Source organism: Pristiophorus japonicus, chromosome 1 (genome assembly GCF_044704955.1).
Source record: "Pristiophorus japonicus isolate sPriJap1 chromosome 1, sPriJap1.hap1, whole genome shotgun sequence".
Taxonomy (NCBI): Eukaryota; Metazoa; Chordata; class Chondrichthyes; family Pristiophoridae; genus Pristiophorus; species Pristiophorus japonicus.
The window spans coordinates 120,918,571-120,945,275 of NC_091977.1; the positions used below are offsets into that span (position 1 = coordinate 120,918,571).

Genomic DNA, 26,705 nt, shown 5'->3' on the forward strand with positions numbered 1-26,705 from the left:
CCAGAAATTGCTGGTCACAAGAATGTGGGCAGGGAGGACCTTGAGAAAATCACTACCACTAGGGGGGTAGTGCTGGACAGGCTAATGGGACTCAAGGTAGACAAGTCCCCTGGTCCTGATGAAATGCATCCCAGGGTATTAAAAGAGATGGTGGAAGTTATAGCAGATGCATTCGTTATAATCTACCAAAATTCTCTGGACTCTGGGGAGGTACCAGCGGATTGGAAAGCAGCTAATGTAACGCCTCTGTTTAAAAAAGGGGGCAGACAAAAGGCAGGTAACTATAGGCAGATTGGTTTAACATCTGTAGTGGGGAAAATGCTTGAAACTATTAAAGGAAGAAATAGCGGGACATCTAGATAGGAATAGTGCAATCAAGCAGACGCAGCATGGATCCATGAAGGGGAAATCATGTTTAACTAATTTACTGGAATTCTTTGAGGATATAACGAGCATGGTGGATAGAGGTGTACCGATGGATGTGGTGTATTTAGATTTCCAAAAGGCATTCGATAAGGTGCCACACAAAAGGTTACTGCAGAAGATAAAGGTACGTGGAGTCAGAGGAAATGTATTAGCATGGATAGAGAATTGGCTGGCGAACAGAAAGCAGAGAGTCGGGATAAATGGGTCCTTTTCGGGTTGGAAATCGGTGGTTAGTGGTGTGCCACAGGGATCGGTGCTGGGACCACAACTGTTTACAATATACATAGATGACCTGGAAGAGGGGACAGAGTGTAGTGTAACAACATTTGCAGATGACACAAAGATTAGTGGGAAAGCAGGTTGTGTAGAGGACACAGAGAGGCTGCAAAGAGATTTAGATAGGTTAAGCGAATGGGCTAAGGTTTGGCAGATGGAATACAATGTCGGAAAGTGTGAGGTCATCCACCTTGGGGAAAAAAAAACAGTAAAAGGGAATATTATTTGAATGGGGAGAAATTACAACATGCTGCGGTGCAGAGGGACCTGGGGGTCCTTATGCATGAAACTCTTTTTGGATCCTTATGCATGAATCCCAAAATATTAGTTTGCAGGTGCAGCAGGTAATCAGGAAGGCGAATGGAATGTTGGTCTTCATTGCGAGAGGGATGGAGTACAAAAGCAGGGAGGTCCTGCTGCAACTGTATAGGGTATAGGTGAGGCCGCACCTGGAGTACTGCGTGCAGTTTCGGTCACCTTACTTAAGGAAGGATATACTAGCTTTGGAGGGGGTACAGAGACGATTCACTAGGCTGATTCCGGAGATGAGGGGGTTACCTTACAATGATAGATTGAGTAGACTGGATCTTTACTTGGAGTTCAGAAGGATGAGGGGTAATCTTATAGAAACATTTAAAATCACGAAAGGGATAGACAAGATAGAGGCAGAGAGGTTGTTTACACTGGTCGGGGAGATTAGAACTAGGGGGCACAGCTTCAAAATACGGGGGAGCCAATTTAAAACCGAGTTGAGAAGGAATTTCTTCTCCCAGAGGGTTGTGAATCTGTGGAATTCTCTGCCCAAGGAAGCAGTTGAGGCTAGCTCATTGAATGTATTCAAGTCACAGATAGATAGATTTTTAACCAATAAGGGAATTAAGGGTTACGGGGAGCGGGCGGGTAAGTGGAGCTGAGTCCATGGCCAGATCAGCCATGATCTTGTTGAATGGCGGAGCAGGCTCGAGGGGCTAGATGGCCTGCTCCTGTTCCTAATTCTTATGTTCTTATTAAATGGGATAGATTCAGAACAGATGTAGCAGCTCAAAACTGGGCATCCATGAGGCGCTGCGGTCCATGAGCAGCAGCAGAATTGTATTCCACCACAATCTGTAACCTCATGGCTGAGCATATCCTTCACTCTACCATTACCATCAACCCTGGTTCAATGAGAAGTGCAGAAGAGCATGTCAAGAGCAGCACCAGGCATATTTAAACAGCAGAAGAAGCAGGCTATAGACAGAGCTAAGCAATCCTACAATCAACGGATCAGATCAAAGTTCTGCAGTCCTGCCATATCCAGTCATGAATGGTGGAGGACAATTAAACAACTGACGGGTGGAGACTCCATGAATATCCCCATCATCAATGATGGCGGAGCCCAGTAAGAGTGCAAAAAATGTTTGCAACCATCTGTAACCATTCTATCTTCAGCCAGAAGTGCTAAGTGGATTTTCCACATCAGCCTCCTCCCTCGGCCACGTGATCAAGAAATGGCTGAGCGCATGGAATACAGCAAAGGCTTTGGGGCCCGACAACATGCCGGCTGTCAGCTGAAGACTTATGCTCCAGAACTAGCCGTGCCTCTAGCCAAGCTGTTCCAGTACAACTACAACACTGAATGTGGAAAACTTCCCAGGTATGTCCTGTCCACAAAAGGCAGGACAAATGCAACCCAGCTAATTACTGCTTCATCAGTCTACTCTCAAAGCGATGAAGGGTGTTGTCAACAGTGCTATTAAGCGGCACTTACCCAACGGTGCTCAGTTGGGTTCTGCCATGAAAACTCGGCTCCAAATCTCATTACAGCCTTGGTCCAAACATGGACAACAGAACAGAATTCCAGAAGGGAGGCGAGAGTAACTGCCCTTGACATCATGCAGCATTTCAGCAAGCATGGCATCAAGGAACCTTAGTAAAATTGAAGTCAATGGGAATCAGGAGGAAAACTCTCCACTGGCTGGAGTCATATCAAGCACAAAGATAGATGGTTGGGCAAGTTGGAGGTCAATCATCTCAGCCCCAGGACATCGCTGCAGGAGTTCCTCAGGACAATGTGCTAGGCCCAACCATCTTCAGCTGTTTCAATGACCTTCCCTCCATCATAAGGTCAGAAGTGGGGATGTTCACTGATGATTGCACAGTGGTCAGTTCCATTCACAACTCCTCAGATAATGAAGCCATCCATGCCAGCATGCAGTGAGACCTGGACAACATTCAGGCGTGGGCTGCTAAGTGCCAAGTAACATTCGTGCCACACAACTACCAGGCAGTGAATATGTCCAACAAGCAAGAGTCTAACCCACACCCCCCCGACATTCAACAGCATTACCATTGCTGAATCCCCCACCATCAATATCCTGGGGGTCACCAATGACCAGAAACTTAACTGGACTAGCCACATAAAGACTGTGGTTACAAGAGCAGGTCAGAGGCTTGGTATTCTGCGGTGAGTGTTTCACCTCCTGACTTCCCAAAGCCTTTCCGCCATCTACAAGGCATGAGTCAGGAGTGCTATGGAATACTCTCCACTTGCCTGAATGAGTGCAACTCCATCAACATTCAAGAAGCTCGACATCATCCAGAACAAAGCAGCCCACTTGATTGGCACCCCATCCACCACCTTAAACATTCACTCCCTCCACCACGGGCGCACCATGGCTGCAGTGCGTACCAGCTACAAGATGTACTGCAGCAACTCGCTAAAGCTTCTTCGGCAGCACCTCACAAATCCGCAACCTCTACCACCTTGAAGGACAAGGGCTGCAAGCGCATGGGAACACCACCACCTCCACATTCCCCTCCAAGTCACATACCATCCTGACTTGGAAACAGATCGCCGTTTCTTCATTGTCATTGGGTCAAAATCCCAGAACTCCCTCCTTTACAGCACTATGGGAATACCTTCACCTCGCAAACTACAGTGGTTTAAGAAAGCAGCTCACCACCACCTTCAAGGGCAATAAATGCTGGTCTTGCCAGAGACGCCTACACCCCAGGAATGAAGAAAAGAAAAGTCTGGTTCAACCGGTGAGTGGCTGAGGAGGGATATGAAATCAATGACAAGATTAGGGAATGTGTTGTGGAGGCCAAAGACAGCACCTTTAGTCTTCTCAGTGCTTAACTGGAGAAATTTGGTTAATCTGGGACTGGATGTCTGAAAAGCAGTCTGACAACAAAGAGCAGTAGATGGATTGAGAGGGGTGGTGGAGGGGTAGAGCTGAGTGAAGTCAACATGCTTGTGGAACCTCGCCTTGTGTCATTGAATGTGGCCAAGGAACAGCATGTAGATGAGGAAGAGGGGGCCGAGGAAAGATCCTTAAGGAACTCGAGAAGCAATGGCTTAAGGGCAGTAAGAGAAGCCATTGCTTGAGATGCTCTGGCTACATAACATCCAAGTTTTGAATTTAAAAGGCTAATTGGCTAAATCATTGTAATGAGTCGTCATGTACAGCTGTGCTGCCGAACAGTTTTTGGACTTTTACGATGTTAAAGTTGCAATATAAATGCAAGTTGTAAAATAGATTTACTAAATTTAATATAAGTCTAACTTTTCTTTCTAATGCAACACCAGTGCTGTTTCAGTTTGCATTGGTTAATCACTGGAAATGAATATACATGTCCACTGTTCATGTAAACAAGTGTTTTATTGTAGCTTAAAACGTTCTATGAAAGGCATACTACAACTTTAAAAAAATATATAAATTCTCAGCAGCAAAGCAACACACTACTTGCCAGACATTTGTTTATTCATTGGCTGGTGGTCAGTGTTGGAGGAAAAAAAGAAGAAAAAAAAAAAATCGGGAAATCCCTGGTACCTTGGCTTTTCACCCAGCGAGGCAATCAACTGCAAAAGCTATAGTTTAGCCTAAATGGGTACAAGTGACAGACTAAATGGGTGCCGACAAGTCAAGGCAGTAGAAATGTCAGACACTTCACAAACAGCAAGAATTAGATGTTGGATAAAAGTCAAGGAACTGCGCAGCATGAACTAACTTCAGTAAAATTGTACCTATATTTCTAGCAGACATCAAACAGGCATTAAATATGAATTGCTCAAATTTTTTCTCAGTTTGTTGCAATTATGTGGTCATTATATGCAAGTGCATTCCCTTGGTTAACTCAGTATTACTTCAGGTAGCACTTACAACCCAACATCTTAAGAGTCAACCGGAGGAATCAGGTTTGGTGTTAGTAAGCATGATGGCATTAATGAACCTATAATTAGTTGGGTAGTGTAAGCAGAGAGCTGATGGGGCTATTTGAATTGGACTCACAATCCCCCAGCTGGAGGGGAAATAAATAAAAATGACCCAGCAAGTGTTAAGTCACTAAACATTGCCTCTTCTGAAAAGTTTGTCTGCAAGTTAGGAGGATAGGATTGGGCTCTGCAGTAATGCCCTGTCAGAGTCAATTGAGCCTTCAGACATTCATTATCCAAATGCACATAAAAAGGTAAGCGTAAGCAAGGCACATCAATGGAACCTCACTTTAGCATATGTCACTCCTTCATTACAGCAAAAAGATTTGTTTTTGTTTTTAAAGAAGACGAGAAGATTTAATTTCTATTAAACCAGTTGAAGTAATCAGTTGGTAGCCTACATAGAATTACATACTACGCCAAATGTTTTAGACAATACTTGGAAACATTCACTTCCTCAGCAATATGTAGGTAAGTTAGCAATGAATTTCACTCAAATGCACATGTGGGAAAAATGAACTTAAAGACTCCAATAGTGAGACTTATGTTAATATGGTGAGAACGAGCAGGAGAACCTAAAAGCAGTTTTTTTAAGCTGCTTCGTTTCTGCTGCCTGGAATTTTTTTTTTATAAAAAGAGATTTTCTGTAATACAGTTGCACTGTGTAGCTGATTATTTTTCACAAGCACACATGAAGTCAAAGTGGAAAAATATGCAGGGCTATGGAGAAAGAGCAAGAGAATGTGACTAATTAGATAGCTGTTTGAAAGAGCAAACAGACACGATGGGTCGAATGGCCTCCTTCTGTGCTGCGTCATTCTATAATTCGCTGATATATTAGTCATAATATCATTACCAGTTTACACACACAACTGCGACCAAAAATTGGAGAGTCAGAATTCCAGGTCACCAGCCTTAAAGAAAAAACTGTCAATTTATCTTTGTGCTGTCATCAAGTGTGCAAAACTTCCAGTACAGAAGGTGGCAGCTGAAAAACAATACAAGAACAGCTTTAGATTATCCATTGCTTTCTCAACTACTTTATCCAGTAAGTTGCTCTGAATTTAACAAAGCATAAATCGAAAGTGATGGATTAACATTGCAATCCTCTTGATTTCAGCTCCTTAAAAACTATTTTAGATGTACCTGCCCTCTACTGTCTGTTCATGTTGTAGAGTGTCAAAACTGAGGACAGAACACAATCACTAGGGGTCAGGTTAAGGCTGTGATCTGGAGAATCGAATGGATTAGGGTCAGGATTTAGCTAGTTATTTGCTTCAGGTTAATGCACGATTTACAATTATTTTAGAATTACCAATGCTTAATTTGTCTCATTACGCCTCAATGAAGCATCTTAGCATTTGTTCTTTCTCTGCGGTTGGAGTCGTACCTCTGGAGTGTATCTCTGATCCGCAAAAGGAATAGGCATCTACCAGATGTTGGTGAGGCTTTGAAATCTTGTGATCTGAGGCTGCGAGACAGAGGGTAGCATAATGGCCTACGGATCCCAGGCACGCAGGTGCTCTGGAAACATACCTGGGATCACGTGGGCCTGGTCTTCCAATCACAAAACAGAGTTAAATTTTAATAATTTACAAAGGGAATCCATAGAGATTTAATGGCATTTTGAAATCCGATTTAATTACAATCTGCAGGATTTAAATTTAATTCGTAATTAGCTTAATTCCACCAACATCACTAAAAAATTTAATTTTTTGATCTTTTCACCAGCATTAAAATTCTAATCCGGGCCATTATTTGCAGAAACTCATTTCGTAGTGTGTGTGTATAATTTCCGATATGAAAATGTTTAAATCATGCCTGAGGTAGCCCCTTGCGCTGATACAAACATCTGTTTGCATCAATCGTAACATTTCCGTTTGCAATTGCTGGCCAAGTCGGTGGGCAAATCGCCCTACACGGCACTAGCAATTTCTTTTGTGGGGCAGCGGATAGCCTGTCAACTTGCAGTGGATTTTAAAGGCGGTATGTCGGGGTACTAGAGTATGCTGCCATACCAACCGCAAAGTCTGGGCCAATGGATTTGATATAATTTTTAAAATATGGTAATCCATTATTAAGGAAGCGGCAACAGGGCATTTAGAAAATTATATTATTAGGCAGAGTCAACATAGTTTTACGAAAGGAAAATCTTAACACATGTATTTGTTTCTTTGAGGAAGTAACTAGCAGGGTAAAGAAAGGGGAACCAGTGGATGCAATATAGAATCATAGAAATTTACAGCACGGAAGGAGGCCATTTCAGCCCATCATGTCCGTGCCGGCCAACAAAGAGCTATCCAGCCTAATTCCACTTTCCAGCTCTTGGTCAGTAGCCCTGTAGGTTACGGCACTTCAAGTGCACATCCAAGTACTTTTTAAATGTGGTGAGGATTTCTGCCTCTACTACCCTTTCAGGCAGTGAGTTCCAGACCCCACAACCCTCTGGGTGAAGAAATTTCCTCTCAAATCCGAAATCTTCTACAAATTTCTTTAAATCTATGCCCCCTGGTTTTTTGTCCCCTCTGCTAAGGGAAATAGGTCCTTTCTATCCACTTTATCTAGGCCCCTCATAATTTTATACACCTCAATATCTCCCCTCAGCTTCCTCTGTTCTAAGGAAAACCACCCCAGCCTATCCAATCGTCCCTCATAGCCAAAATCCTCTACTCTCGGCAACATCCTCAAATCACCTCTGTACCCTCTCTAGTGCAATCACATTTTTCCTGTAATGTGGTGACCAGAACTGCACACAGTACTCTAGCTGTGGCCTAACCAGTGTTTTATACAGTTCAAACATAACCCGCCTGCTCTTGTATTCTATGCCTCGGCTGATAAAGGCAAGCATTCCGTATGCCTTCTTAATCACCTTATCTACCTGGCCTGCTACCTTCAGTGATCTGTGGACCTGCACTCCAAGATCCCTTTGTTCCTCTACACTTCTCAGTGTCCCACCATTTAATGTGTATTTCCTTTCCTTGTTCGTCCTCCCCAAATGCATTACCTCACACTTCATTGGATTGAATTCCATTTGCAACTGTTCTGCCCACCTGACCAGTACATTGGTACCTTCCTGTACCATAGCTTTCTTCTCCATTATCTGGATTTCCAATAGGCATTCGATAAGGTGTCACACAAAAGGTTGTTACGCAAGATATGGGCTTATGGGGTTGGGGGTAATAATAAGCGCATGGGTAAAGGATTGTTTAATGGACAGAAAGTAGAGAGTAGAGAGGAATGGGTCATTTTCAGTTTGGGTCTCAGTTATTTATAATTTATAGTAATGACTTAGACGAAGTGCAACATATCCAAGTTTGCTGACTATACAAAGCTAGGTGGGAAAGTAAGCTGTGAGGATGATGCAAAGAGCCTGCAAAAGGATACAGACAGGCTAAGTGAGTGGGAAATAAGGTGGCAGATGAGTGTATAATGTGGGAAAATATGAGGTTATTCACTTTGGTAGGAAGAATAGAAAAACAGAATTTTTTTTTTAAATAGTGAGAAACTATTAAATGTTGGTGTTCCGAGAGATTTGGGTGTCCTCGTAAGGAAACAAGAGTTAGAATGCAGGTACAACAAGCAGTAGGAAAGAAAATGGCATGTTAACCTTTATTGCCAAGGGGTTCGAGTACAAGAGAAATTAAGTCTTGCTGTAATTGTACAAGGGTTTGGGGAGACTGCTCCTGGAGTACTATGCACAGTTTTAATCTCTTATCGGAGGACGATATATTTATCTTAGAGATCATGTAAATTCCTAGGATAAGAGGGTTGTCCCATGAGGAGAGATTAAGTAGCTTGGGACTGTATTCTCTGGAGTTTAGAAGAATGAGATGACCTTATTGAAACATACGAGATTCTTGAGGAGGATTGACAGGGTAGATGGTGAGGTTGATTCCCCTGGCTGGAGGGTCTAGAACAAGGGTGCATAGTCTCAGGATAAAGGGGTGGGCTATTTAAGACTGAGATGAGGAAGCATTTCTTCAGAGAGTTAGGAATCTTTGGAATTCTTTACCCCAAAAGGCTGTGGATGCTCAATTGTTGAGTATAGTCAAGACTGAGAGATAGATTTTTGAACTTGAGGAATCAAGGGATATGGAGATCAGGCGGGAAAGTGGAGTGGAGGTCGAAAGTCAGCCGTGATCTTATTGAATGGTGCAGCAGACTTGAGGGGTCTTATGGCCTAAACTTAATTCTTACATTCTTATATAATGGAGAAAATAAGGGAGAAAATCATATTCCCAAGGTATTGAAAGAAATAGGTGAGGAAATTGCACGTTAAGCTATAATTATGCCCGTGGGTTCGGCCGGACCAACACCAGGCAGCCTGCCAGCCCCCCTTGGGTGCCAGGTCGCTGGCCCAGCCGAAACCCTCCCTGATGGCACAGTGTTTGCCACCGAAGTGGCTGCAGAGTTCGCAGTGGTCCTCCCCTTTAACTGAAGGGGAGGGACATTGTTACGGCCAATGCTATGAAGTCATCAGCACGCACTGAAGATTTGAGCATCGGCCATTCAGACCCGCCCCGCTAGTGCAGCCACACTGATCCAACCACACTTCCACCCCTCTCCCCACACCAACACCGTTCCGACCGCAAACATCATCCAGAAAGCTGAATTTCTCCGGATTGTCCACCCCATGCATTGGGGCAGACGGAAACTTCCAAGAGCGGTAGGTATGACCCATTTCGGGCTGAGCGTAATTTCGGCCCCAGAGAGAAGGGATGGAGGCAATGTGCTTTGATTGGCAGGATATGATAAGTGGTGTTCCCAGAGATTTGTACTAGGGTAGATGGGAGCAGGAAATTAAAAAGGAAAACAGACAGCTTAAGCGAATGGACAAAACGGTGGCAGATGGCGTTCAATGTGGGCAAATATGGTGTCATGCACTTCTGGGTTAGAAAAACGCAATTGGAATATTTTCTTCCTGGCAAGAGACTAGGAACTATGGAGAAGGAATGGGATTTGAGTGCCCAGATACACAATTAAAAGCTAGTGCACATGTACAAAAGTAATCAAAAAGGCTAATAGAATGTTGGCCTTTATCTCAAGAAGACTGGAATATAAAACTGAGGATGTGATGCTTCCGTTGTGCAGAGCTTTGGTCAGAGCCCATATGGAGTATAGCATTCGGGAAAGATATTCACCAGAATGATACTGGGGCTTAAAAGGGTTACATGCGGAGGACAGGTTCTATAAACTTGGTTTGTATTCTCTTGCATGTAGATGGTTAAGGTAATCTAATTGAATTGTTTCAAATGATAAAGGGATTAAATAGGGTAGATAGAGAGAGACACTACTTCCTCTGGTGGGGAAATCCAGAACAAGGGGACAAAATCTTAAAATTAGAGCTAGGCCATTTAGGACTAAAATCAGAAAGCAATATTTCACCACACAGAGGGTCGTGAAAACCTGGAGCTCTGTCAAAAAGGCTGTGGATCATGGGTCAATTGATATTTAAGATTGAACAGTATATTTTTGTTGGCAAGGGCATCAAGGAATATGGACCAATGGCAGGTATAAGTGGAGTTGAAGTAAAAATCAGCCATGATCTAATTGAATTACAAGACAGGCTTGAGTAGTTGAATTGTATTCCTGTTCCTTTGTTTCCTAGAACACACACATCATCCCACTTTCCAGCAGGATCCCAATAGCAATCAGAAATCCTAACTGCCTCTATCAGGGAGTATAATATTATAGCTATTACTGAGACATGGCTGAAAGGAGGACAGGAATGGCACCTCAACATTCCTGGTTACTGGATTTTCAGACGAGATAGAGAGTGGAATGAAAAAAGAGGGGAGTATCACAATATTGATTAAAGAAACAATTACAGCTGTGAGGAGGGATGATATGTTAGAAGGATCATCAAATGAGGTCATATGGATTGAACTAAAGAACAAAAAGGAGCAATCAGACTGCTGGGAGTGTACTATAGACCCCCAAACAGTCAGAGGGAGATGGAAGAGCAAATCTATCAGCAAATTTCTGAGAAGCGCAAAAACAATAGGGCAGTAATAGTAGGGGATTTCAACGACCCGAATATTAACTGGGATAGAATTAGTGTGAAAGGTATAGAGGGATCAGAATTCTTAAACTGCATTCAGGAGAACTTTATTTAGCCAGCACATAGCAAGCCCAGTAAGAGAGGGGGCAGTTTTGGACTTAGTTTTAGGGAATAAAGCTGGGCAGGTGGAAGGGGTATCAGTAGGGGAGCATTTTGGTGGCAATTATCATAATTCAGTTAGATTAAGGATAGTTATGAAAAAGGACAAAGATACACCAGGAATAAAAGTTCTCAATTGGAGAAAAGCTAATCTTATGGAGCCGAGATGTGATTTAGTCAAAGTGGAATGTAACCAGTGTTACAAGGTAAATCAGTGTCATAGCAGTGGGAGGCATTCAAGGACCAGATAGTGAGGGTTCAGAGCAAGTATGTTCCATTAAAGAAAAAGGGTGGAACTAACAAATCTAGAGCCCCCTGGATATCAAGGAGCATACAGGTTAGGATAAAGTAAAAAAGGAAAGCTAATGACAGATACCGAGGGCTCAATGCTGTAGAAACCCTATGAGTAAAGAAAGTGCAGGGATGATCTTTAAAAGGAAATTAGGAAAGCAAAAAGAGGGCATGAAAATATATTGGTAAGTAAAATTAAGGAAAACCCAAAGATGTTTTATAAGAATATAATTAAAGAAAGAGTAGAACCTATTAGAGACCATAAAGGTAACCTATGTGTGGTGGCGAAAGACGTGTGTATGGTTCTTAATGAATACTTTGCATCTGTTTTCACAAAAGGGAGAGATGATGCAGACATTGCAATCCAGGAGAAGTGTGAAATATTAGATGACATAAACAGTGAGAGAGGAAGTATTAACAGGTTTAGCATCTTTGAAAGTGGATAAATCCCCAGGCCTGGATGAAATGTATCCTGGGCTTTTAAGAGAAGAGATAGCAGAGGCTCTGACCATCATTCCCCAATCCTCTCCGGCTACAGTTTAAAAAAGGTAGGGATAGACCATGTAATTACAGGCCAGTCACTAACTTCGGTGGTGGGATTATTATTGAAAGAAACCCTGAGTTTAGTAAGTCACGGATTAATCAAGGACAGTCAGCATGGATTTATTAAGGGAAGGTCGTGTCTGACTACCTTGATCGAATTTGAGACAGTAACAAGGAGAAGGTAGTGTATTTGATGTAGTCCATATGGATTTAGCAAGGCTTTTGATAAGTTCACGAAAGGGATCCAAGGCAGTGGCAATTTGGATCCAAAATTGGCTCAGAGGCAGGAAGCAAAGGGTAATGGTCGATGAGTGTTTGTGACTGGAAGGCTGTTTCCTGTGTAGTTCTGCAGGGCACAGTACTAGGTCCCTTGCTTTTTGTGGTATATATCAATGATTTGGACTTCATTGTAGGGGATATGATTAAGAATTTTGCAGGTGATACAAACATTGGCCGTGTGGTTGATAATGAAGAAGCTGTAGATTGCAGGAAGATATCAATGGACTGGTCAGGTGGGCAGAACAGTGGCAAATGGAATTCAATCTGGAAAATTGAGAGATAATGCATTTGGGAGGCCAACAAGGCAAGGGAATACACAATTAATGGTAGGACATAGACATGTAGAGGAACAAAGGGATTTTGGAGTGCATGTCCACAGATCGTTGATGGTAACAGGACAGGTAGATAAGGTGGTTAAGAAGGCATACGGGATACTTGCCTTTATTAGCCAAGGCATAGAATATAAGAGCAGGGAGGTTATGCTTGATCCAAACAAAACACTAGTTGGGCCACAGCTAGGGTACAGCACTGCCCTCCAGACATCAAGATCCACGGCGAGGCCCTGGAAAACATGGACCACTTCCCTCATCTTGGGAGCCTCCCATCAACAAGAGCAGGCATTGATGACGAGATCCAACACCACCTCCGGTGCGCCAGTGCAGCCTTCGGCCGCCTGAGGAAAAGTGTGTTTAAAGACCAGGCCCTCAAAACTGTCACCAAGCTCATGGTCTACAGGGCCGTAGTAATACCCGCCCTCCTGTATGGCTCAGAGATGTGGGCAATGTATAGTAGACACCTCAAGTTGCTGGAGAAATACCACCAGCGATGTCTCCGCAAGATCCTACAAATCCCCTGAGAGGACAGACGTAACAACATTAGCGTCCTCATCCAGGCCAACATCCCCAGCATTGAAGCACTGACCACAATTGATCAGCTCCGCTGGGCAGGTCACATAGTTCACATGCCAGACACGAGACTCCCAAAACAAGCGCTCTACTCGGAACTCGTCCACGGCAAACGAGCCAAAGGCGGGTAGAGGAAACGTTACAAGGTCACCCTCAAAGTTTCCCTGATAAAGTGCGACATCCCCAATGACACCTGGGAGTCCCTGGCCAAAGACCGCCCAGAGTAGAGGAAGTGCATCCAGGAGGGTGCTGAGCTCCTTGAGTATCGTCGCCGAGAGCATGCAGTGGAAGGAGCGTGTGGCAAACCAGGCTCCCTGTCCACCCTTCCTCCTCAACCTCCTCTGTCCCACCTGTGACAGAGACTGTGTTTCTTGTATTGGACTGTTCAGCCACCCAAGAACTCATGCTAAGAGTGGAAGCAAGACGACGACGACTGTGCGCGGTTCTGGTCACCACATTACAGGAAGGATGTGATTGCAGTAGAGAGGTTACAGAGGAGATTGACGAGGATGTTGCTGGGACTGGAGAATTTTAGCTATGAGGAAAGATTGGATAGGCTGAGGTTGTTTTCTTTGGAACAGAGGAAGCTGAGGGGAGACCTAATGGAGGTGTATCAAATTATGAGGGGCCTAGATAGAGTGGATAGGAAAGATCTATTCCCCTTCGCAGAGGGGTCAATAACCAGGGAACATAGATGTTAAGTAAGTGGTAGGAGGTTGAGGGGATTTAAGGAGAATTTTTTTCACACAGTGGGTGGTGGTGGTCTGGAACTCACTGCCTGAAAGGGTGGTAGAGACAGAGATCCTCATAGCATCTTAAAAGTACTTGGATATGCACTTGAAGTGCTGTAGCGTAACCTACAAGGCTTTGGACCAAGAGCTGGAAAGTGGGCTGGATAGCTGTTTATCAGCCAGCATGAATGCAATGGGCCCCTTCTGTGCTGTAAATTTCTATGATTCTATTTCATTCTCTGTCTCTTGTCCTCTTGCCCGCTTCCCTCTAGTGACCCACTCTAACCAATTGTAGCTTCCTATCCTCTCTGTTGAGATCAGACAACTCACCAAATATCAATATTCAAACTAGAGACCTTCCGGTTATAAAATCAATTTTTATTTTATAAATACATTATCCATAAATTAAAAACAAATGAAATATTTCAATTTAATAGAAAATTAATTTAGAAAAATTCAGTGAAGTCTCTGAATATTCATGGTGGTGGGTGGGAGGGAGAGAGTGCGAACAAGCAAGAGCACAAGGAGGGGAAAAATCCACTTTCTATTAACAGAAGCAATAAGGATTTGGTTACAAAACAACTTTTTCCAGGAACAAAGTAGCCAGTATATCTAAACAAGTACTCCTTAGAATACTGAAAGCCTTCCAAATATTTGGATAAGTACAATTCACTTGAAGAAAATGTGAGCAATAGTCCAGAGAAGCGAGCATCCACAGCAACCACTATAGCCTAGACCACATAAAAAGCACCAGAGCGCTTTGATTAATGAATTTGCTGGCTTGTACTGTTTTAAAAGACCAGGCCAGTAGCCTTCCTGCCAGATTCTTGGCAGTCGATATACACATGTTATACTACAACGAGAGCCAAGAGTGGCCCAGTTTTAGCAATGGACATTTCACACCCCAGTATTCTATTTAACCACCACATCCAAACTCCTGCACTGTATTTTTCTGACTGCACTCAGCTGGTTTTCAATGTCCATTATAATTTAGAATAATTTTCCCTACAAGTCTGTTAATTGTGATACGACATTTAACTAATTTATGAAGAAATTATTCAAGCTATCCTCAAGTACAAATATGAAACTTACGATCAGTTTAAAACACAGAAGTATTTAAAAAAAAATTTAAAACGTCTCGGACCTTTGTGGTCTTCTTATAGAAGAGGAAAATCTAAAAAGGAAAGTAAGTTAAGTACATGGGTGGGAAGATGATTTGTCCTGTGGTCTTTTTGGCTGGTCACATCATTAAGTCATTGCTTTCATCTGCATTTGTACCATGGGCTCATACATCAAACTTCTATTTTCACATACTGCGCATTATCAAGTCACACAAAGCCATATTTATTTCAGTTTTAAGAGCAGAATCTACCTTAATGAATGTGTGATGCTGCTCTCCTCTCTGCCCCCCACCTCTCAGTCAACTTTTTCAGGGAAATTTGCTATTCCACTGCAACCTCAAAAACAGCGAGAACAGCTGAATGCTCTTGAACTGGACACAAAACCACAAATGTCAAGTGCCACAATAAAATGCTTATTTGTGGTTAGTTTCTCCTCTTCTTTGGGGCTTTAAAAGAACATGAGGTATCAGCCACTGACAGAGCTTTTATTGACAGGCAAACAAATGTGTGATTATGCAAGAGCTCAGGAGCACACACATCCAACAGCAGTGCAAACAAACCAGGTTAAGGGGCCCCTGTAATGTCAAAAGCTGTACCAACGCTTTCAGAGCAAAATTGATCGGGCTGACAGCAGATTCTCATTTTAACATTGTAACTATTGAGAAGGGGGTAGGCTCTTCTCAGCTGGGATCTGTATTCATCAGGGGTTGCAATAAGTTCAATCTTAGTCCCATTTTATTTAACGCTGGCCAGATTCCCAAACACCAAAGTTAACCAGTATGAATTTTGGTTTTTAAAAATTCCATAGCTTACCAGATAAACGTCACTCCCTATGCAAATAGCAGGAATTGCTGCTTCTGTATACTGTAGGTAGCAACTAAGGACAAAAAGACCCATTTGGTGCATTTGGACTTAAAATGAGCAAGCAACTAGAGGGTGGTGAATGGATGAAAATGAAGGCGTGAAAGAGACTATTTAATCTGGTGGGGAATCCAGAACAAGGGGACAAATTAAAATTAGAGCTATGCTGTTATCAGGAAGCACTTTTTCCACACAAAGTATAGTGGTACAGGTAATCTGGAATTCTCTCCCTCAAAAGGCTGTGGGTGCTGGGTCAATTGAAATTTAAGACCAACTCTCTCTTCTCCTTTAAGACTCTCCTTAAAACCTCTTTGACCAAGGTTTTGGCCACTAGTCCTAATATCTCCTTATGTGGCTCATTGTCAAATTCAACGCTCCTGTAAAGTGTCTTGCCATGTTTTATGACGTTAAAAGGTGCTATATAAATGCAAGTTGTTGTTGAGTGACAGATTTTTTTGCTACGTAAAGATATCAAGAGAGATGAATCAAAAGGCGGGTAAATGGAATCAAGTTACAGATCAGCCATGATAATCAGGGGCAGGCAAGAGCTGTATCCAGCCTGCCAATGGATTCAATCTGGCCTGCCAAGGCCTGGCTTCGAGGCCGAACATCCGCCGCACTTGACCCAACCTAAAGTATCAGGAGGTGGGTCATTGTTTCCGATGCAACAAGGGAGTCATAACCAAAAACAAAGGCGGGCAAATTGAATCTGCCATTCGCTGCATCAGTATGTTGTTATCACATCTGAAACCTCAGTTTCTGCTCCATCACAGTAAGGTGAAAGGTTTGTGGGTTCAGTTTCCTTAAATCTGTGCAAACATTCCAGATATATACAAGGTAACAAATACTTTAAAATATATAAAATACCATTTGCAGCATGACTCGGAATTGACACTATCAAATTAATTGGAACATTTTTCACTTAGCACCTTTTTTAAAAAACTTGCAGCAAGTTTGTAGTCTCAACTTCTCTGAAGGAATTTTAGCGAGTAATCAAAATTAAATGCCCTTTAAACCCCCTGTAAAAACCTACCCCTCTGACTAAGGTTTTGTCACCCATCGTTCTTTGGTTCAACACCCAATTTTTGCTCACCTCTCTGAAGCGCTTTGGGACATTTTTCAACAATGAAAAGCTTTATATAAATGGGAGGTGGTGGTGCTGTTACAGTTAACTGAGTAAGAGGAGTTATAAGTAGACATGAGTAACCTGGAAGAGCATCCTAACCCAGTATTTTTATCACTGTTTACGTCATAGTGACTATCAGAAAGAAACTACATTTTATTGCAGTCTAAACAGTGGAATGCCGGAGCTATAAAAGGTAATTTAAACAAGTTCCCAAATAAAAGTTTGAGAGACTTGTACTATTTTCAATGGAAAATTCACAGTAGGTTTTGTATTGGGTGTGAAGGGTTTCCCATCATTAGGAGTAGTTCTTTGTTCCATTGTACAGCATAAATTATAGTGGTCTATGCAAAGACTAAAATATTTCACTGTTCCGTTTCTTTGGAAAAAGTGCACACCCTCTTGGCTACAGACGATGTGCCGCCATCCTGCTCCATCTCCTCTTAACCACAGACATCATCATCATTGTGCTCCTCAACCACACATTAAAAGTTACATTTAATGACTCATGGGCAACCATGATCTATAACAAGTGCTTTGAAAAAGGGAGGGAAAAGAAAAATGTTCAGTGAACTCTCAATAACCAAGTTTAGATTAAAAGACAAGGCTTCTGCTATAAAGCTGTTTATATTGCTTAAATGAGCCATGGAACATGTACTTAAAAGTTAAAGGAGCCACAATTTCAGGAGTACTCATTAGAATAATAAGCGCCTAAAAACTTTTTTCTTTCAATTAGAGGCTTTGTTTAGTGAGGTCACGTTTTATGGAGCAAAGAAGCCAGATGGAAACAGTCACAATTCTACTTTGAGACTTAAAAGTGCAGGTGACTAAACAGAACTTATACAATGAACGTCTATCCTCAAATAAAACTCTCCTTCCCACTATAAAGAATAACTACATTATATAGATATTATTTCCTGCGTTCAGCCAAGACCGAGCTAAGTTTTTCAGGTCCCCTAACTGCTCAGTGAGTAAATCCACTACTTGTTGTAGCACAGAGATGTGTAACCCAGAAGTATTCCAGATTTGATAGTCACTTAACAAATGAGCAAACAAAATGTTCCTACCACCTGCAGCAAAGACAACATTGCAAGAGACAAAGACCAACACTGTATCTGGGGAATTATGTGCACCAAAGCCACTTGCAGCATCTTGCTTACTTCAGGACTGCCAATGACTGCAAAATTAAATGACCCGAACAAGAGATGCAATTAAACAGAAACCAAACTACAAAACACACATCAAGCTAAGACTTGGATTAAAACATTCTATAATTCTGATATGTACTGCTTTCCACATATTAAAGTGCCCATATCAGAAATTTGAAACTGCACCATCACTAATAATAGTTGAAAAAGAACAATGGGTTTGTACGTGTGCAGTCTCTGTTCTTAAGTGGTAGAGTTACCGTTATCAATTAGCTTTGTTCAAACAAAGGTTGGAGCCATTTAGCTTGAATTGTTCATTGCATGTAGGCACCATTATAAAGCCCAATAATTGCTATTCAAAGAAAATTTGCACAGCCATTCTCATTTGATTGTGCCTGTTAAAGAGCAATTTAAAAACATATGCAAGTAAATTCAAGAGTATATTTTTCTGAAGTACAGCAGCTCAGAAGTTGACAAGCTAACAGCAATTTGCATTTCTATACCACCTTTAAATGTATGATTTAGTGCACCATCAGGTTGAAAAGAATAGGAGAGGAGACAAAATAATCAAAAACTAGTGATTAGCAATGCCCAGTCTCTGTTTTAGAAGCTCAATCACCTAGGAACAAGAAAAAATTGAGGAAGGTAATGAGCACCACAGCATTGTAGTCCTGTGATGGAATGAGGAGGAGATTGTTGGATGAATCTCAAATTCCCTGGAGTTGCCTGTATTGTCTGTTGTTCCATACCCTCATTTCATTTGAAATCATTTTTACATGATGTAAAACTAATGGCACCAATTTTACAGCATGAAAAGAATGATTTACAACATTAAAAAAAACTTTCCACATAACCCAAATAATTTTAGTTTATACACCATTATCTATAGTGGGTATGAAATTCTGACAACCACACTGCAGATCTCAACCTCCTCACGGGATGTACAAATAGTGCACTGATTAGCATGCCAAGGTCCCATCATGGCGCCAGATAGCAAGGTCCTTAAGTAATAATATAATCACGAGGCTCAAGTTCAACTTTTGCAGCTCAAAGTTAAATTGCAGTGGAAAGGTCCTATTTCTCAGTTTGTTTTAAATTTGATTTAGGCTACCGGGACCAATTGAATGACATGGTCTCAATTTTCCCCAATGCCGTTTTTTGGCATATTGCAACAGTTAAGCCCGTTTTTTTTTGGCCCCGACAACTCCAAAAAAAAACTACCAAGTTTCCCCTTTCTATTTTTTTTAAATCAGCGCTGCGCAGTCTCCCGTTCCTGCTTTCTCTCCAGACCCCTTGATCCCTTTAGCCACAAGGACCATATCTAACTCCCTCTTGAATATATCCAATGAACTGGCATCAACAACTCTCTGCGGTAGGGAATTCCACAGGTTAACAACTCTCTGAGTGAAGAAGTTTCTCCTCATCTTGGTCCTAATGGCTTACCCCTTATCCTAAGACTATGTCCCCTGGTTCTGTACTTCCCCAATATCGGGAATATTCTTCCTGCATCTAACCTATCCAGTCCCGTCAGAATTTTATATGTTTCGATGAGATCCCCTCTCATCCTTCTAAACTCCAGTGAATACAGGCCCAGTCGATCAAGTCTCTCCTCATATGTCAGTCCTGCCATCCCAGGAATCAGTCTGGTGAACCTTCACTGCACTCCCTCAATAGCAAGAACGTCTTTCCTCAGATTAGGAGACCAAAACGGAACACAATATTCCAGGTGGGGCCTCACCAAGACCCTGTACAACTGCAGTAAGATTTCCCTGCTCCTATACTCAAATCCCCTTGCTGTGAAGGCCAACATATCATTTGCCTTCTTCACTGCCTGCTGTACCTGCATGCCAACCTTCAATGATTGACGAATCATGACACCCAGGTCTCGCTGCACCCCCCCTTTTCCTAATCTGCCGCCATTCAGATAATATTCCGCCTTCGTGTTTTTGCCCCCAAAGTGGATAACCTCACATTTATCCACATTATACTGCATCTACCATGTATTTGCCCACTCGCCTAACCTGTCCAAATCACCCTGCAGCCTCTTAGCGTCCTCCTCACAGCTCATACCGCCACCCAGTTTAGTGTCATCTGCAAGCTTTGATATATAAACTCAATTCCATCATCCAAATCATTAATATGTATTGTAAAGAGCTGGGGTCCGAGCACCGAGCCCTGCGGCACTCCACTAGTCACTGCCTGCCATTCTGAAAAGGACCCGTTAATCCCGACTCTCTGCTTCCTGTCTGCCAACCAGTTCTCTATCCACGTCAGTACATTACCCCCAATACCATGTGTTTTGATTTTGCACACTAATCGCTTGTGTGGGACCTTGTCAAAAGCCTTTTGAAAGTCCAAATACACCACATCCACTGGTTCTCCCCTGTCCACACTACTAGTTACATCCTCAAAAAATTGCGAAGATTTGTCAAGCATGATTTCCCCTTCATAAATCCATGCTGACTTGGACCAATCCTATCACTGCTTTCCAAATGTGCTGCTATTTCATCCTTAATGATTGATTCCAACATTTTCCCCACTACTGATGTCAGGCTAACTGGTCTATAATTACCTGTTTTCTCTCTCCCTCCTTTTTTTAAAAAAAGTGGTGTTACATTAGCAACCCTCCAGTCCATAGGAACTGATCCAAAGTCGATAGACTGCTGGAAAATTATCACCAATGCATCCACTATTTCTAGGGCCACTTCCTTAAGTACTCTGGGATGTAGATTATTAGGCCCTGGGGATTTATCAGCCTTCAATCCCGTCAATTTCCCTAACACAATTTGCCACCTAATAAAGGATATTCTTCAGATCCTCCTTCTCACTCGGCCTTCAGACCCCTAGTACATCCGGAAGGTTATTTGTATCTTCCTTTGTGAGGACAGAACCAAAATTCTTGTTCAATTGGTCTGCCATTTCTTTGTTCCCCATTATAAATTCACCCAAATCGACTGCAAGGGACCTACGTTTGTCTTTACTAATCTTTTTCTCTTCACATATCTATAGAAGCTTTTGCAGTCATTTTTTGTGTTTCCGGCAAGCTTCCTCTTGTACTCTATTTTCCCCTTCTGAATTAAACCCTTTGTCCTCCTCTGCTTTATTCTAAATTTCTCCCAGTCCTCCGGCTTGCTACTTTTTCTGGCTAATTTGTATGCCTCTTCCTTGGATTTAACATTATCCTTAATTTCCCTTGTTAGCCATGGTTGAGCCACCTTCCCCGTTTTATTTTTACGCCAGACAGGGGTGTACAATTGTTGAAGTTCGTCCATATGATCTTTAAAGATTTGCCATTGCCCATCCACCGTCAACCCTTTAAGTATCCTTTGCCAGTCTAATCTAGCCAATTCGTGCCTCATACCATCAAAGTTACCTTTCCTTAAGTTCAGGACCCTATTTTCTGAATTAACTCTCCATCTTAATAAAGAATTCTACCATATTATGGCCACTCTTCCCCAAGGGGCCTCGCACAACAAGATTGCTAATTAGTCCCTTCTCATTACACATCACCCAGTCTAGGATGGCCAGCTCTCTGGTTGGTTCCTTGATATATTGGTCTAGAAAACCATCCCTAATACACTCCAGGAAATCCTCCTCCACCGCATTGCTACCAGTTAGGTTAGCCCAATCAATATGTAGATTGAAGTTGCCCATGATTACTGCTGCATCTTTACTGCACACATCCCTTATTTCTTGTTTGATGCTGTCCTCAGCCTCACTACTCCTATTTGGTGTACACAACTCCCACTAGCGTTTTCTGCCTGTTGGTATTCCGTAGCTCCACCCATACCGATTCCACATCATCTAAGCAAATGTCCTTCGTTACAATTGCATTAATTTCCTCCTTAACCAGCAATGCCACCCCACCTCCTTTTCCTTTCTGTCTATCCTTCCTAAATGCAGAATACCCTTGGATGTTGAGTTCCCAGCTTTAATCACCCTGGAGCCATGTCTCCGTGATGCCAATCACATCATACCCATTAACTGCTATCTGCGCAGTTATTTCGTCCACCTTATTCAGAATACTCCTCGCATTGAGGCACAGAGCCTTCAGGCTTGTCTTTTTAACACACTTTGACCCTTTAGAATTCTGCTGTAAAGTGGCCCTTTTTGTTTTTTGCCTTGGATTTCTCTGCCCTCCACTTTTACTATTCTCCTTTTTATCTTTTGCTTCTGTCTCCATTTTGTTTCCCTCCGTCTCCCTGCATAGGTTTCCATCCCCCTGCCACATTAGTTTAATTCCTCCCAAACAGCACGAGCAAACAATCCCCCTAGGACATTGGTTCTGGTCCTGCCCAGGTGCAGATTGTCCGGTTTGTACTGGTCCCACCTCCCCCAGAACCGGTTCCAATGTCACAGGAATTTGAATCCCTCCCTTCTGCACCACTGCTCAAGCCACGTATTCTTCTGAGCTATCCTGCAATTCCTACTCTGACTAGCACGTGGCACTGGTAGCAATCCTGAGATTACTATTTTTGAGGTCCTACTTTTTAAATTTAACTCCTAGATCCCTAAATTCGTCTCGTAGGACCTCATCCCGTTTTTTACCTATATCGTTGGTACCTATGCGCACCACGACAACTGGCTGTTCACCCTCCCTTTTCAGAGTGTCCTGCACCCGCTCAGAGACATTCTTGACCCTTGCACTAGGGAGGCAACATACCATCCTGGAGTCTCGGTTGCGGCCGCAGAAATACCTATCTATTCCCCTTACAATCAAATCCCCCATCACTATTGCTCTCCCACTCTTTTTCCTGTCCTCCTGTGCAGCAGAGCCACCCACGGTGCCATGAACTTGACTGCTGCTGCTCTCCCCTGATGAGTCATCCCCCTCAACAGTACCCAAAGCGGTGTATTTGTTTTGCAGGGGGATGACCACAGGGGACCCCTGCACTACCTTCCTTGCACTGCTCTTCCTGTTGGTCTTCCATTCCCTATCTAGCTGTGGACCCTTTACCTGTGGTAAGACCAACTCACTAAATGTGCTATTCACGTCATTCTCAGCATAACAACAATGGTGTCTTTCTGCGCTGATTTTTTTAACGTGCGCGGGTTTTTCGTAAGTGCCCAAAAGGTTTTTTGGGAGTGGTCACATTCACCGTCCTAGGACAAATGTAAGTTGGCCAAACTGGCATAAATGTGAAAAACTGGCGCAGACATCAGGTTATGATGCAAAAAAAAATTAACCTAAAAAAATCATAACTGAGTTACGCTGGCGCACAATCTTTGGGGAAACTTCGATATTTAAATTTAGGTGAAAAAAAACAGCGCAGATAACTGGGGAAAATTGAGTCCATGTTCTTTAATTCTTACTTTAATGAAATCAGATTAGAGTGTTCGAGTCATAAATTATATGGTAAATTGCAGTTATTTTATGGGATTAAATGCTAATTTCACTGCCCTAAAGGAGCAATAATTCACACCACAGAAAGAGTAAGCACTATACGGACTATTAAACAACAACTTGTATTTATTTAGCGCCTTGAATGCAGTGAAACATCCCAAGGCACTTCACAGGAGTATGAGGCAAACAATTTGACACCAAGCCACACAAGGAGAAATTAGGGCAAATGACGGAGGTAGGTTTTAAGGAGCGTCTTTGAAGGAGGAAAGAGAGCTAGAGAGACAGAGGGGTTTAGGCTGTTAATTCCAGAGCTTAGGGCCTAGGCAACAGAAGGCATGGCCACCAATGGTTGAGTGATTGTAATCAGGGATGCTCAAGAGGGCAGAATTAGAGGAGCGCAGACATCAAGGGGCTGTGGAGCTGAAGGAGATTACAGAGATAGGGAGGGGTAAGGCCATGAAGGGATTTGAAAACAAGGATGAGAATCTTGAAGTCGAAGTGTTGCTTAACCGGGAGCCAATGCATGTCAGCGAGCACAGGGGTGATGGGTCAGCGGGACTTGGTGCGAGTTAGGACACGGGCAGCTGAGTTTTGGATCACCTCTAGTTTACGCAAGGGTAGAATCTGGGAGGTTAGCCAGGTGTGCGTTGAAAGGTAACAAAGGCATGGATGAGGGCTTCAGCAGTGGATGAATCCTGACAGTTGATAGAAATTTCTAGAATTATGCTTAAGATTTCAGAATTGTTCTCTTCACTAAATCTCTCCAATGCCATGTGTCCTTTCACTTGTGCAAAAGGCCACCATAATTCACTCATGTCTGTGGTTAGGAATATTCCACATTACTAAAATAATGCCAGCATCACCTGCAAAATGCCTTCCCAGTAGCGGATTGCTGACTGTACTGCTGTGATGCTGAATAAACACAGAACACTGCATTTGTGGCATTAGGGGAGTTTTCCAGTGTTGGCTTGGTCAAGTTTTGCACAGTGCTTAATTTTAACCTTCATTAGCTGAAATACCATCCACATTCAATCCCACCCCAACACCACATTTCTTAAATAAGTTATTATGAAGTGAACCCTTTTGAAGGTCTGTGACTGATTGATGCTATATTCAAATGGGACCTTGATTAATTAGTCAATGAATATTCCATTCCCTCAGTGATCTCACTATTCTACACTATTTACTGAACACTCCAAGTCTAACCCAGTCCTCTCAACAATGTTTCCTTCCAGAGTTACCAGATAGCATGTGACAACTCTTCCAAGTTCAACACTTAATCACAGATCATATCCTAGTATGACATTTCTCATTAATAATGAAACAACCCATCTCTGTGACTAAAGGTTTGCCACTCTATTGAAATAAAAACAAAAGAAGGATTCCAGAATCTGCACACCTTTGGTTCCATTGAGATGAAGCTATGCGTTCCTCTACTAGAAATTGTTGATCGTTTCATTGTCCTACTGTGGTAAAAGTGGTAGTAGTCTGTCAAGGACCCGATCTGGAAAAGGAAAGGAAATAATTTAATGCTTACATTTTCATCAAAACACTGAACTCTACCTTTTGTTTGTCTTGGATAAATTATTCAGTTTAATTTAATCTAGGCGATCTCAAATTTTATTCCAACCCTCGGGATCATCTTGCACAGAAAAAAGCAACATGATACAAAATGCACCATTATCTTTTCATGGGCTCATTTTGTTTTGAAGACTATGCAGTTTTCAAGCACTAGTGTAGACTGAATTTGCATGCACACATTAAAATACTATTGACAATACTTGCATGACAAGAGCTCCTTGCTGCCTCTACACAAGACATTTTAAATAATCACAAAAGAAGCACCAGAAAAAGTGCAGCTTACTGTGATATTATAAGGGACTGTCAATTGCCAGCAAATGTTGAAGAACTTCACCCTGTGTGCAAGACATTCCACACAACACGAGGACTTCATGTTCGAACTTTAAAGCCTTTTGCGTGAAGTATTAAATTTATGGATGGTAAATTAAGATTGCTGAGCTGTGTAAACTTACAAAGATTCAGCTAGTAAATTGGTCCTTTCAATCAGATTGATAAAAGTACAAAATAGGTCTTAAAATCCCCACATCCTTTGTTACAAATTTCAGCTCTGCGCTAGATATTCTGTTGAGTTCAGCATGACTGGTCTCTGTGGCAGTGGATCCCATGTCCTATGATCAGATGTTCACTCTTACTGACCAATATCTAGTCACAAGAGTCATAACAATGCAATTCATTATATGAACTGGATACTGCAGTCTAACACATTTCTCCTACTTTCCAGAAGCTGCACTGATGAACACTCTAATGAGACGAGGCAATTATAATTTATTTGATATACAATATGAACAGACTAGCATTTACAATGAATTTGAATCTATTTTATAATGCTCATGATATAGAAAATAAAAGTAGGCCACACAATCCCTTAAATGCACTTTTCTGACCAATTTCCCTGAAGCTAGTTGCACTAAACCTAAGTAAGGAGCTCTCACTCACGGTGTCTGAGTTCTACTCTGGATTTCTGTAGATTCTCTTTTTTGTTTTAAATGCTGGACAGGAAGCCAAAGGTTAGACCTTCGACTCTCCATGTCTGGGGATTGCTCAGTCAAGCTGCCAATTAAGCCTGCTACCATGTTCCTAGATGTAAGCTCTTTGCCACCAACCTCCATTGAGCTCACATATTGTGGGTGAATGTTTGCTGAAAGTCTTAAACGTCCATTGTGTCAAGCTGATGTCGTACATGGGTAGCACCATTCTGGATAGGCATTTCATTTATATTGTGTTCCTAACACAGATGAGGCTGCACACAGGGAAGTTAAAGTAACAGTGACCTCAGTCTTTATTAAGACACTCCAGAGGAACAGGCCTTAGGGGCCGGCTTATATACAGTGCTCCCAAGGAATGCTGGGATCCCTTGGGACTTCAGGGGATGAGCTCTCTGGTGGCAGAACATGGGAGTGCATGCTGTACAGATACACTACAATTTAGATCTAATCCACATTCTCAGAAGCAGTGTGTTGTGGAGGGCACTTCATTATTTAAGAAGGGATGAACCAGATAATACAGACCTGTTAATTTATTAATTGTGGGGAAGTTACTGAAATCTATTAGAGACAGAGTAACTGAGCACATGGACAAGTATCAACAGATCAAAAAGAGAGTCAACATGAATTTGTAACGGGTAGGTCATGTCTGATGGATATAGTTGAATTTTTTGAACAGGTATATAAAGGAGTATTTATGGATGTTGTCTATATGGACTTCCAGATTGCTTTTGA

General features: G+C 42.3%; 1 protein-coding gene across 3 annotated transcripts in view; it reads right to left on the minus strand.

Annotated features, from left to right (window-relative positions):
- Positions 1-26,705, minus strand: part of pcsk5b (proprotein convertase subtilisin/kexin type 5b) — a 280,532-nt gene that overhangs the window by 241,776 nt on the left and 12,051 nt on the right. For 2 of the 3 annotated variants that reach the window (XM_070882798.1, XM_070882808.1), the window contains exon 2: positions 24,806-24,910. The exons of the other annotated variant lie outside the window; for it this stretch is intronic. In XM_070882798.1, coding sequence (XP_070738899.1) covers positions 24,806-24,910 — 105 coding nt within the window. The remainder of the gene's footprint in view (positions 1-24,805; positions 24,911-26,705) is intronic. 3 annotated transcript variants of the gene reach the window in all.